The following is a 14,445-nucleotide window of genomic DNA, read 5'->3' as shown; positions in this document are numbered from 1 at the left end:
ACTCATTAACACTGATGTAGACAAGTACTCATTAACACTGATGTAGACTAGTACTCATTAACACTGATGTAGACTAATACTCATTAATACTGATGTAGACTAATACTCATTAACACTGATGTAGACTAACACTCATTAAACCTAATGTAGACTAGTACTCATTAACACAGATGTAGACAAGTACTTATTAACACTGATGTAGACTAGTACTCATTAACACTGATGTAGACAAGTACTTATTAAACCTAATGTAGACTAGTACTCATTAACACTGATGTAGACTAGTACTCATTAACACTGATGTAGACTAATACTCATTAATACTGATGTAGACTAATACTCATTAACACTGATGTAGACTAACACTCATTAAACCTAATGTAGACAAGTACTTATTAACACTGATGTAGACAAGTACTTATTAACACTGATGTAGACTAGTACTCATTAACACTGATGTAGACAAGTACTCATTAAACCTAATGTAGACTAGTACTCATTAACACTGATGTAGACTAGTACTCATTAACACTGATGTAGACTAATACCCATTAACACTGATGTAGACTAGTACTCATTAATACTGATGTAGACTAGTACTCATTAATACTGATGTAGACTAGTACTCATTAACACTGATGTAGACTAATACTCATTAACACTGATGTAGACTAGTACTCATTAACACTGATGTAGACTAGTACTCATTAATACTGATGTAGACTAGTACTCATTAACACTGATGTAGACTAGTACTCATTAACACTGATGTAGACTAGTACTCATTAACACTGATGTAGACTAGTACTCATTAACACTGATGTAGACTAATACCCATTAACACTGATGTAGACTAGTACTCATTAATACTGATGTAGACTAGTACTCATTAACACTGATGTAGACTAATACTCATTAACACTGATGTAGACTAGTACTCATTAACCCTGATGTAGACTAGTACTCATTAACCCTGATGTAGACTAGTACTCATTAACACTGATGTAGACTAGTACTCATTAACACTGATGTAGACTAGAACTCATTAACACTGATTTAGACTAGAACTCATTAACACTGATTTAGACTAGTACTCATTAATACTGATGTAGACTAGTACTCATTAACACTGATGTAGACTAGTACTCATTAACACTGATGTAGACTAGTACTCATTAACACTGATGTAGACTAATACTCATTAACACTGATGTAGACTAGTACTCATTAACACTGATGTAGACTAGTACTCATTAACACTGATGTAGACTAATACTCATTAACACTGATGTAGACTAATACTCATTAATACTGATGTAGACTAATACTCATTAATACTGATGTAGACTAATACTCATTAACACTGATGTAGACTAATACTCATTAATACTGATGTAGACTAATACTCATTAACACTGATGTAGACTAGAACTCATTAACACTGATGTAGACTAATACTCATTAACACTGATGTAGACTAGTACTCATTAACACTGATTTAGACTAGTACTCATTAATACTGATGTAGACTAGTACTCATTAACACTGATGTAGACTAGTACTCATTAACACTGATTTAGACTAGTACTCATTAATACTGATGTAGACTAGTACTCATTAACACTGATTTAGACTAGTACTCATTAATACTGATGTAGACTAGTACTCATTAACACTGATTTAGACTAGTACTCATTAACACTGATTTAGACTAGTACTCATTAACACTGATTTAGACTAGTACTCATTAATACTGATGTAGACTAGTACTCATTAACACTGATGTAGACTAGTACTCATTAACACTGATTTAGACTAGTACTCATTAACGCTGATTTAGACTAGTACTCATTAACACTGATTTAGACTAGTACTCATTAACACTGATTTAGACTAGTACTCATTAATACTGATGTAGACTAGTACTCATTAACACTGATGTAGACTAGTACTCATTAACACTGATGTAGACTAGTACTCATTAACACTGATGTAGACTAGTACTCATTAACACTGATTTAGACTAGTACTCATTAACACTGATTTAGACTAGTACTCATTAATACTGATGTAGACTAGTACTCATTAACACTGATGTAGACTAGTACTCATTAACACTGATGTAGACTAGTACTCATTAACACTGATGTAGACTAGTACTCATTAACACTGATTTAGACTAGTACTCATTAACACTGATGTAGACTAGTACTCATTAACACTCGTCTCTTTTGCTCTGAGCTCACACGCGGCAGCTCGGCCTCTGTTTGTTGACACGGTTGCCATGGCAGCGGCAGCAGGAAGTTGTTGGGCGCTGGGCAGCGGTGCAGCAGATGGAAGAAAGGGCAAGAAGTAGAAGGAGTAAAGAACGTTCTCCGAGGAAGAGAGAGAGAGAGCGTCCACCTTAAACATGACCAGACCACACACACACACACACACACACACACATACACACACACACATATACACACACACACACACACACACACACACACACACACACACACACACACACACACACACACACAGTCACGAGCTGCTGCTTCTGTTGGCTTCTGGCCTAGTTCTGCTGTTGTATCAGCATGTGTGCGTGCATTCAGTGTGTGCATATGTGTGTGTGTGTGTGTGAGTCATGTGGGGGAGTCCCCCTTACTCACTTATTCACTAAGAAACTGAAAACTAAAAAAAGTCAAAAAGCCTGCTGTACACACCAGTACCCACCACACACACACACACACACGCCAAGTTGTCATTGTAAACTACCACACTTACACTATATGTCCAAATGTTTGTGGACACCCCTTTACACTGCACTCATTGCTGACAACCCACTGTCTGCTTTCCTACTTTCCCCTCCCTCTTCCCTATTCTTTCTTTGGCCTCTTTCCTTTAGCAACTGTGCATGAGTTTATATAGTTATATATATATATATATATATATATATATATATATATATATGTGTGTGTGTGTGTGTGTGTGTGTGTATTTGTGGCCCAGAATGAAAACAAAGCGTTGCTTTGAGGCTCGGGATGCCATGTGAAAGCGTCTTCAGGGTTTATGGCTGCTGAGAGCAGCAGTGGTGAAATATTGATGCTGTCAGGGCTTCAAACTGCACTCAGGCTGAAGAATCCCTACTTTGCTCTCCATGACGTGATGATTCCATCGCCTTCTTCCCCTGGAGGAAGCTAGAATCCAGTTACTGAGTCGTAGATACATGACACACCTCCTACATGCGCTGATACCACCAGCCTGAGAGTGTTGGTTTACACTGTTTAAATAATATATACAGTCCAGTTCAGTTCTGCTTCAAGTGTTTTATCTCAGCAGGGAGAGTATCTACCTATAAACCTCTACATAACATTAGAATAAACCCAAATAAACAGAAAGTCAGTGGTCAGTGAGAGTGTCTACCTGTAATTAACTCTATATAACATTAGAATAAACCCAAATAAACATAAAGTCAGTGGTCAGTGAGAGCGTCTACCTGTAATTAACTCTATATAACATTAGAATAAACCCAAATAAACATAAAGTCAGTGGTCAGTGAGTGTCTACCTGTAATTAACTCTATATAACATTAGAATAAACCCAAATAAACATAAAGTCAGTGGTCAGTGAGTGTCTACCTGTAATTAACTCTATATAACATTAGAATAAACCCAAATAAACATAAAGTCAGTGGTCAGTGAGTGTCTACCTGTAATTAACTCTATATAACATTAGAATAAACCCAAATAAACATAAAGTCAGTGGTCAGTGAGAGTGTCTACCTGTAATTAACTCTATATAACATTAGAATAAACCCAAATAAACAAAGTCAGTGGTCAGTGAGTGTCTACCTGTAATTAACTCTATATAACATTAGAATAAACCCAAATAAACATAAAGTCAGTGGTCAGTGAGTGTCTACCTGTAATTAACTCTATATAACATTAGAATAAACCCAAATAAACATAAAGTCAGTGGTCAGTGAGAGTGTCTACCTGTAATTAACTCTATATAACATCAGAATAAACCCAAATAAACATAAAGTCACACTGCAAACGATTGGATCACATGAGACAGATATTAATATCAGGTGTGAACAGATCCTCAGTTGACAGCAGACCAGGAACTCACCTCCTGGTTGACAGTGGAGTTCTGGGCTGTGGAGCCTTCTTCTCTGCTCTTCACCAAGCGGCTGCACAGCACCATGGTGATCAGAGAGATGATGAACACACCCAGGTCAGGGGCCAGAAGACGCACCACTGTCCAGGGCTCATCCAGGGGCAGCCTGAAGGGTAGGTCATTCACAAAGACTATCAGTAGTACTCCACACTGTTCCAAACATCAGTCCAAAATAATCATCCATTTAAAGGTTCACAGATGGGAGTACACTATAGGTCCAAAAGTTTGTGGACACCCCTTCTAATGAATGCATTCAGCTACTTCAAGTTACACTCATTGCTGACACAGATGCACAAAGCACCCCCCCCCAACACACATACACAGCTTGTCTAGTCTATGTAGAGAAGTACTTCAGGACTCTCTATTCTTGGGGATGAGGTGGGATGGAGATCTTTTCTCTGGACAGTAGAGACAGTTACTCCAACAAAAGCAATATAAACTCAGGTGCAGGTGTCCCAATACTTTTGTCCATATAGTGTAGTAGCTGCACTTTTAAAAATAAAGGTGCTTTACATGGTTCTCTGAGCGATGCCAATGGAGGACCATATTTGGTTCCACAAAGAACCATGTTTTTAATAGAGATCTGTGTGAAGAAACATCACATTGGTGGAGAACCTTTAAATCAAGGTTCTAGATAAACTCAGACACATTTCGTATACAGAAATGGTTCTTTATGGAAGCAAAGGTGGTTCTCCTACAGCATCACTCAACCATTAGAAGCACCTTTATTAATAATAGTGGTAATAACCATTCCCAGCAGCTTGCACTGATGGAAACATGGCTTTGCTAAAGTGTAATTAAATAAATAAATAAATGCCTGACCAGTTCAAGCTGCTCGAGCTGGTCGACCCGACAGGTCTTCACCAACACGGGGTATGTTTTCTTTCACGTTTGATGGTTTGGCTGGTCTAACAATCTGACCAGGCCAGTCAACTAGTTAGTCAGCGAGCTTGTCGACCAGCACGACCAACCTGATCATCAAGGGCCAGCTTAAACCGTGTGAAACCAGCTACCAGCAGAAGCTGGCCTTGAGCTGGGTTTTTTTATTTTAGGAGGGATTGGCAGGGTGTGAGTGCAGGCCTTCATGCTTATCTACATACCTGGACACTCCAATGTGCCTCGTCAGCTTCTCCCAGGAGCTGCCTGTCGAGACAAACATGCAAATGTCAGACTGCGTTACATTCGTCTAAACATGGGCCCTAGATTAGAGAAGAGGAGAACTTGGACTGAGACTTTGATCATTTATTGATCATTTGGCCATCTCTTGATGTCTTGGTCCTGTGTGACCTAATCTCCATCTAAAATCTGGACAGTAGAGACAGTTACTCCAACAAAAGCAGGATCAGCTCTTTTTTTAACCCCCCTTGAATTCAGAATAAACAGTGGATGAGCAGGTGTCCCAATACTTTTGCCTATATAGTGTAGTATGTGTTCACTAGGGGTTGCAAAGGCAACAAAGGCAGGCTGAGGCAAAGCCTCCAGAGTAATTCCCATGGGCCTTTGCAACCCTCAGGAGGGAGTCAGCCAAAGGGCTGCAGGCACACGCTCTCAGGCATGCTCACTCCCAGCGCTTCACACACACACACACACACACACACACACACACACACACACACACACACACACACACACTCCTGCAGAGAGTTCTTCCATTCCTGTAGCTCCTTCAAGACGAACTGTTGGGGGAAAAACAGGCGGCGAGTCCAAACCACACACAGAAATAAATCAGAGCGGCTAATGGCTGCGGCCGCGGCTTCGGCAGCGCAGAAGGAGGGAAGCTGGGACTGTCAGAGTACCGGCCTATGTGCTGAAAGGTGTACAGAGAGGACTGTGATGTCGTGGAAGCATTAAGAGGCCGTAAATTAGAGCGAATCATTATATGAGTCACTGACTAACATGCATGACTGTAGAGCTATTGTGTGTGTGTGTGTGTGTGTGTGTGTGTGTGTGTGTGTGTGTGTGTGTTGTTTCCTGAGCTGCTTTTCAATGGCCTGTGTGTTTTTCAATGTGTGTAGAAACGATAGGAAAGCAGTGATGACTAAAACACTCTCTACGCATCACTTGGGGCACTTTTCTCCTCCTCCTCCTCCTCTTTTATCTCCTCCCCCTCAACAATTTCACATTCAGGCACATAAAGCTACGTGGCTAAATCATTTACACATGTGAGAGATGGAGCTAATCAGACTTAAAAAACACTGAAGAAATTCCCTTAATCATCATTTATAAATAAATGGAATTAATAGGAATCTAATTTTCCTGTGAGGAGAAAGCTCGAACCCCCACAACATTTATTACTCCTTCAAATGTGTAGAATCAGAAGCAGGAGCAGAAGATCAGCTGCAGATGATCAGAACATGGTTGGAGAGGATTATTCTGGAGAAGTCTGGAGTCTTATGTAAGCCTCAGACGTTTGGTCTGGTCTGATCTTGATTGATGGTTGAAGTGAGGGGTGAAGATCAGATCACCATGGTCAGATCCAGAGAGCTCTCTGAGGCCTTCAGAAAGAAAGGTGGAGATGCAGAGTCTGGGATGGGGTTTAAGAAGATCTCAGAACAGTTAGAGATCAGCCCCTGTTCCACTGTCCACTCAATCATTTACAAGTGGACCAGCTGACCAACATGGCCAGGTCAGGACGTCCCAGCAAGTTCAGCCCAAGAGCAGAACCTCAAGATGAGTGAAGAAGACTCCAGCAGTCCTAAGATCACATACTGGCCAACATCAGAGCAAGACTAAAGTTTGCCAGAGTTCTGAGATCTGTTCTGAAACCCCTTCCCAGACACCTCTGCATCTCCACCCTTCTTTCTGAAGGCCTCGGAGATCTTTCTGGATCTGGCCATGTTGGTGATCTTCTTCACCCCTCACTTCAACCATCAACCAAGATCAGACCAGACTAAACATCTGAGGTTTAAATAAGACTCCAGACTCCTCCAGAATAATCCTCTCCAACCATGTTCTGATCATCTGCAGTTGATGTTCTGCAGCTGGTTCTGATTTTACACATTATTGATCACATGAAGATCAAACGTCCAGACAATTAAATATGTTCTCATGGGATGTCCTAACTTTTTCACATGACTTTCAGTCCAGAGACTGAAACTCTGAAAGTCTGACTGTCTGCGGACAGTGTAAGTGATGGGTCACTGATCTGGAGTCACTCACAGTTGTGTCCCAGCTCATCGTCCAGGCCCGGGACAGTGTAGAGACAAATCTGGAAGCAGACGTGGGCCAACAGGAAGAGCAGACTGGTGCTGAATAAAGCCTTGATGAACCGCCCGGTGTGTCCTGTAACGAGGGAAGAGAGAGCTAATTAGAGAAGCAACAGAGGAACAGTGAGTCATGAAGAAATTAGTTATGTAGTCAGTCATGTTTTTATTTTACTGGTAGGGAACCAGCACCACACCAGTACCAGAACAGCATAAACCAGCATAAGTTGTGTTCTGAACAGTGGTAGACTGGTCAACTAGTACCACACCAGTACCAGACCAACATAAACCAGCATGTGTTGAGTTCTGAACAGTGGTAGACTGGTCAACTAGTACCACACCAGTACCAGACCAACATAAACCAGCATGTGTTGTGTTCTGAACACTGGTAGACTGGTCAACTAGTACCACACCAGTACCAGACCAACATAAACCAGCTTCTATTGTGTTCTGAACGCTGATATGCTGGTCAACCAGTACCACACCAGTACCAGACCAGCATGAACCAGCATGTGTTGTGTTCTGAACACTGGTAGACTGGTCAACTAGCACCACACCAGTACTACACCTAAATAAACCAGTATTAGTTGTGTTCTGAAAGCTGGCATGCTGGTTAACCAGTACCACACCCGTACCAGACCAACATTAGTTGTGTTCTAAACACTGATAGACTGGTCAACCAGTACCGCACCAGTACCAGACCAGCATAAACCATCTTCTATTGTGTTCTGAAAGCTGGCATGCTAGTTAACCAGTGCCATATCAGTACCAGACCAGCATGAACCAGCATGTGTTGTGTTTTGAACAGTGGCAAGCTGGTCAACCAGTACCAGACCAGCATAAACCAACATTAGTTGTGTTCTGAACACTGGTAGACTGGTCAGCTAGCACCACACCAGTACCACACCTATATAAACCAGCATTAGTTGTGTTCTGAACACTGGTAGACTGGTCAGCTAGCACCACACCAGTACCACACCTATATAAACCAGTATTAGTTGTGTTCTGAATACTGGTCAACCAGTATAAGACTAGCATATGTTGTGTTCTGAAAGCTGGTAGACTGGTCAACCAGTACCACACCAGTACCAGACCAGCATAAATCAATAATAGTTGTGTTCTGAATACTGGTAGACTGGTCAGGCAGTACCACACCAGTACCAGACCAGCATGAACCAACTTCTGTTGTGTTCTGAACGCTGATAGACTGGTCAACCAGTACCACACCAGTACCAGACCAGCATGAACCAGCATAAGTTGTGTTCTAAACACTGGTAGAGTGGTCAACCAATACCATACCAGTACCAGAACAGCATAAACCAACATTAGTTGTGTTCTGAACACTGATAGACTGGTCAACTAGTACCACACCAGTACCACACCTATATAAACCAGTATTAGTTGTGTTCTGAAAGCTGGTATGCTGGTCAACCAGTACCATACCAGTACCACACCAGTACCAGACCAGCATAAACCAACATTAGTTCTGTTCTAAACACTGGTAGACTGGTCAACTAGCACCACACCAGTACCACACCTACATAAACCAGCATTGGTAGTGTTCTGAATACTGGTCAACCAGTACTGGACAAGCACAAGTTATGTTCTGAAAGCTGGTATGCTGGTCAACCAGTACCACACCAGTACCCAGACCAGCATAAATCAGCATGTGTTGTATTCTATACACTGGTAGACCGGTCAACCAGCTCCGCAGCTCACATTAAACCAGCTTCTGTCGTGTTTTGAACATTGATACTCTGGTCAACCAGCACCAGATCAATATAATCCAGATCCAACAAGACGACTACAAGACATGCTGGATCTGCTCTGTGTTTTTCAGCAGGACTAAATGGGAATTTTACCAGCGTTCTATAAAGCTCGTCCAACCTCGTCAACAGCAGCCACTAATAAAGCCTTTATGAGCAACACATGGGTAGATTAATTCATCTGAGCAGCACAGTGAGCGCAGTGAAGCTGAGAGGAAGGACCAGCAGCAGGATCATCCTCCAGTATCCTTTACCATGCTTTCACCACAGAGCCCACACAGAGGAGGTGTTTGCGATGCGTCTGTCCATAAAACTGTCATCTCCTATTATGGAGGTTAAAAATGACTCCCAGTAAAACGCAAAGGAACAAACACAGTCTGGACCTCAGCAGCAGATAGACGCACTCCGTTCTACTGCAGCGGTCCGAGCGATATGAGCGTCGGCTACGGCAACAACGGTAATTAAAAAAAGGGGGAGATTAAACTATATATGGCTCATTATAGCCTACAGCATTACCAGCAGAGAAGCACGCCCTGATCAAGGGCACAACCAGGACTACACAGTCGGCTACGGGATTTGAACTCATGACCTTCTGGCTGCTGGTTTACCTTATTTACAAATAAGCTACCGGTCACTCGGATCACTATTAACTAATGAATTAAAATGACAAATTAAAATAAATAGATTAATTATATTTAATTATATGATGAAATAATATGAATCTTATTCAATCTGTTATTTTTATACTTTTAGTGCCTGCATTTAAAATGAATATTTATCAGGTATCAAATATATTATATATTCAAAACACCTCAGATTTATGAGCCTACTATTTAAAGTTCCTTTATCCAGATCCCTGTATAACTAACAAACAGATTTATTATTATTATTATTATTATTATTATTATATTGCTTTATAAGCCTAATTTGTTAAACATTAGACATTTTGTGTGAACAGAACTTCGATTTAATAACTAAAATGAACACAGATTTATTATTATTATTAATATTATTATTATTATGTAAGAATGACACAAACACACTAGTAACCAACACCCAACCAACCACAAGTGGTACCACAGCAACCACCAGCATATTACACCAGCAACTGTCTAGGTAGCCACTAAGCAATTGCATAGCAACCACCTAGCAACACTATAGTAACTAACTAGGATATGCTAAGCAATCTTATAGAAACCACCAGGTATACCATAGCAACCACTGAGCAAAGAGTGTTACCCTACTGACCAGATAGCAGGTCAGTAGCTTAGCCACTGCCTGGAAGTGGGAACATGTCTGCCTGTCATTATTATTATTATTATTATATAGCTTTATGAGCCCAATTTGTTAAACAGTAGACAGTTTGTGTGAACAGGACTTAAATTTTATAACTAAAATAAACACAGACTGATTATTATTATTATTATTATATTGCTTTATAAGCCCCACTTGTTAAACATTAGATACTGTAAAGAATGGCCAGCCTCAGCCCCAGTTCCTGCTGCCCACACGCACCTGGTTGACAGGCCTTTAGGTTCCAGTGTGTGAGCAGAATGGAGATGTTAAAGAAATGAAGCCGTTTCAGAGAGTCTGTGTCTAAGCCGGGCTTTGACTGTGTTTTAATGGCCGTGTTTTTCTTTGTGGCCGGCGGAGAGGGTCGTTTTGTGGCTCATTTGCCCGCAGTCACCAATTCCAATTAAAAGCACACACAGCTCTTAAGTACAGGAATAGCACACGAGCCTGCCGAGGAGGGAGCTGCAGCAGAGCGAGGCTTCACTGAACAGTGGGTTGAGGGTTAAGTGCCTGTTTGTAGGTGAACTGCCTCTCTTACGTTAACTACATTCAACTCAAAAGCCCAGATCTGTACTGCTGAACTGAAAGTGAAGGGTGTGTGTGTGTGTGTGTGTGTGTGTGTGTGGGTGGGGGAGGGGGGGGTGCTTAAGTCATACTTGTGACCAGTGGCACCAGAACAGGACAATAAAACTTTAAGAGCTATAAAAAAACTAATGCAGACCTGGAAGAGAACCTACAGAACTGTACTGAGGTTTTAGGCCCCTAATCCCATTCTTCAACCCCCCCCCCCCCCCCCACCGTCTCTCAACAGTGAGAGAGTCTCTACTGCAGAAGCTCCAGATCTCATCAGAACTGATAAAGCAGGTGAAGATAAATCCAGTAAAAAGGAGAAACAAGAGCTTCTCATTCTGAAGAAAGAAAGTAGTGAGATCTTGTTGGTGAGCTAGTCTGAAGAACAGAGCTCGGTTCCTCCAGGTTTCTCAGGTTCTTCACAGTTCCGATCAGCTATAACATTAGTACCACCAGCCTAATATTGAATAAGGTGCCCCTTGTGCTGCCATAACAGACCGGACCATTCAAGGCATGGACTACACAAGACCTCTGAAGGTGTCCTGCTGTGGCATCTGGCAGCAAGACTTTAGCAGAAGATCCTCCTTCAAGTCCTGTAAGTTGTGAGGTGGGTGTGGCCTCCATGAGCATCCATGAGCCTTAGATGCTCAGGACCCTATCACCAGTTCACCGGTTGTCCTTCCTTGGAGCACTTTTGGTAGGTGCTGACCACTGCATACCGGGAACACCCCACAGTTTGGTTCTTGCCTGATGTTTCGGAGATGTTCTGATGACCCAGTCATCGTCTAGAACATCACACTGTCTCAGGAACTGACTCACTGTTCACCTGCTGCCTAATAGATCCACCCTGCTAGGACACACACGGTCACTGGAACTAGATCATCAGCGTTCCTCACTTCACTGCACTGCACTTGTCAGTGGTGCTAATACTGATCAGTGTAGATCAAAAGTGTTTCTTCTGTGGCATTAATCAAAGCACCTTTATTGTTAAGAGCATGTTCTTACTGAGGTTCTTCTATGGTGCTGTGCAGAGGAACCCTTTTTCAGAGCAGTATTTTGAGAGTGTTTGGTCTGTCTTACCCATCGTTTTAGCTACGAGTGCAAAGCCTGCTACTTTAAGAGCTCTGTAATCTCCACTCAGTCTCTGCTGACTTCAAACCCTTCAGGTTAAAAAGGCAGAACTGCAGACGGAGAAGACGGAGCACAATCTCCTCAGACTGCTACGCTGTGCTCCATCTCAGTGCTGGACGGGGCGAATTCCCAGGAGAGACATAGATAAATAGATAAATAGGTCAGATCTCTCTCTCCACACACACACACACACACACACACACACACACACACACACACACACATAAGACGCACACATGCTAAACCGCTAATGGCTCCATCCCGAGGGCTTAAGCCCAGCAGATACTATGATATGATATGATATGATATGAGGCCAAGGCCAGGACCGCCCACTTAGAGCCACACTTCAGCCAGACAGATTTAGAGCAGACGACTCCTCTCAACACCAGGGCGTCAAGGCTAGGCTACTGCCGAGGGGAGGGAATTGGAGGGGGGTGTTATTAGGTCTCCTGACTGGGGCGGGGCAGTTCAGAGCACTGAGGTTCTCTATTAAAGGCAGTAAAGCAGTCACTCCTCTGACCGGCCCAAATCAAGATCGAGGAGTTGTCATTTCTGCAGCTGGAGGAGTTGGAGGGTGGAGATCATCAGTGTTATCCATCTCAGTGAAGTTCCTGTGTAATTGCTGAGGCTAGCTAACCTCCTAAATATAAGAAGAAGAAGTTCTACTAAGAAATCTTAGAGCAATGCTGTAGAAGATACACTTTTGGTTTCATAAAGAACCTTTATATTCAGGTCTGTTTTACAAAAAAAGGTACTAAACACGGTTCTTCTATGGAACCACTAAAATAACCCCTTTTAGCACCTTATTTTTTCTAACAGTGTCTGAAAATGAATAAAATAATAATTATAATAATAATAATCTCAGAATGTTAGCCGTACCCATAGCATGTCAAAATTCAGATATTTAAAATTCATATCATTGTATTCATAATGAGGCCACAGCTCCTGGATTTTATCCCCCCTCCTAGCTCCCTCACTGGCCGTTACCTGACCATCATAAAATCTTAAGATAGCAGCTTAAGAATCACTGGGATGCTCCACTGACTGTAACAGGGAGAACAGCACCTGGTCAGAACGCTGGTACTACACTATGTAAATCTGGAGAAGTGGGCTGGAATTCGCTCGCAAGAACCATGTAACACGGGTAGCCCGATGGCATGTTAGTGTAAAAGTCTGTAGTATTACTCTACCGCCTCAGCCCACATGCTTCTTTAACTTTAAACGCAGCTCTCAGCTTGTCCAGAAATGCGGGTGTAAGGCATGTCCTTTATGAGAAGTGCCAATTCCACTGATTGACTGTAGGGGGAGCCCGGGAGCTGCTTTACTGCAATTAAACTGCTAATTTAAAAATTATATTTCTATGTAATATTTCCTATTTGATTTCATTTATTTAATAACTACTTAAATGTAGTAAAATATCAGTGTACAAAATAATATTTTCTCAAAACAACCACCAGATCATTGCTGCCATCAACCTTGCTTCTGACAGAGCTCTCGGCCTGGATGTTTGCTTCCAATTGTTAAGGTTTATCATGGGGGGCGGTTGGGTGGGGGTGTCAAACACTGGGCTAAATTAGCTGACCTGGCTTTGGTCCACTAAGCAAAACCTTAAGGACAATCCTACATGACTAAAACACAAAAGGCTACAGTTGTACTGTACTGATATGCATGTGGTAGAGGGTGGTGCAAGGATTCAGTAGGGAGTGCACAAGGGAGTGCACAAGGGAGTGCACAAGGGAGTATACAGCTTCATGTGCTTCCTTTATTGTTCTTGGGAACAATACCCCTGATCTCCGCCGAGGTCTTTCTTTTCTGTTTTGGGTCTTTGATCACCTTCTTTTAGTTTCTTTGAAGGCCGCATGATTGTCCAGCAAAGATGAGCATAACTTTAAAGTGGTCAGGCCTGTACTCCTTTGTTTAGAGTTCCCTGCCTTTAATTCATGGTTGCCTGTTAGACCAGTCTGTTTTAACACAAAGACAAGAAAATTCAGGCAAGCCTAGTTTTACTGGACCACCATTGGCTGCACGGAAGCTGTGGTTGTGATGCTGGCTGAGGTCTGCGGGCGCCACGATAGCGATTTTCCCATGCGGTAGCAATGCTCGGCCCATGGTCAGCATGGCAGCGATGCTCGGCAGCACAGATACTTGTTAGCTTTGTGGTAAAATGAAGTCCTTAGACTGTCTGTACAAGACGATGTCTTTGAGGCAAACAAAAGGCAGTTCTTACACATGTGTGATTCATCAAGGTTTGTCAGTCACTCACTTACTCAACCATCCAGTAAGTGAAACTGCCTTCCCTACGTCGGCTCGCTGGG

General features: G+C 42.2%; 1 protein-coding gene across 1 annotated transcript in view; it reads right to left on the bottom strand.

The window, feature by feature from the left end:
- The window catches only part of piezo1 (piezo type mechanosensitive ion channel component 1 (Er blood group)), a 112,764-nt gene that overhangs the window by 51,318 nt on the left and 47,001 nt on the right, over nucleotides 1-14,445 (bottom strand). Inside the window, exons 4-6 of the mRNA XM_072670990.1 lie at nucleotides 7,327-7,449; nucleotides 5,268-5,310; nucleotides 4,120-4,273 (exon numbers count right to left, since the gene is read on the bottom strand). Of these exons, the coding sequence (XP_072527091.1) occupies nucleotides 4,120-4,273; nucleotides 5,268-5,310; nucleotides 7,327-7,449 (320 nt within the window). The remainder of the gene's footprint in view (nucleotides 1-4,119; nucleotides 4,274-5,267; nucleotides 5,311-7,326; nucleotides 7,450-14,445) is intronic.

This window comes from Salminus brasiliensis, chromosome 25 (genome assembly GCF_030463535.1).
Source record: "Salminus brasiliensis chromosome 25, fSalBra1.hap2, whole genome shotgun sequence".
NCBI classification, from domain to species: domain Eukaryota; kingdom Metazoa; phylum Chordata; class Actinopteri; order Characiformes; family Bryconidae; genus Salminus; species Salminus brasiliensis.
The sequence above is the reverse complement of the archived record's forward strand: the minus strand, read 5'-3'. Positions and strand labels throughout refer to the sequence as shown.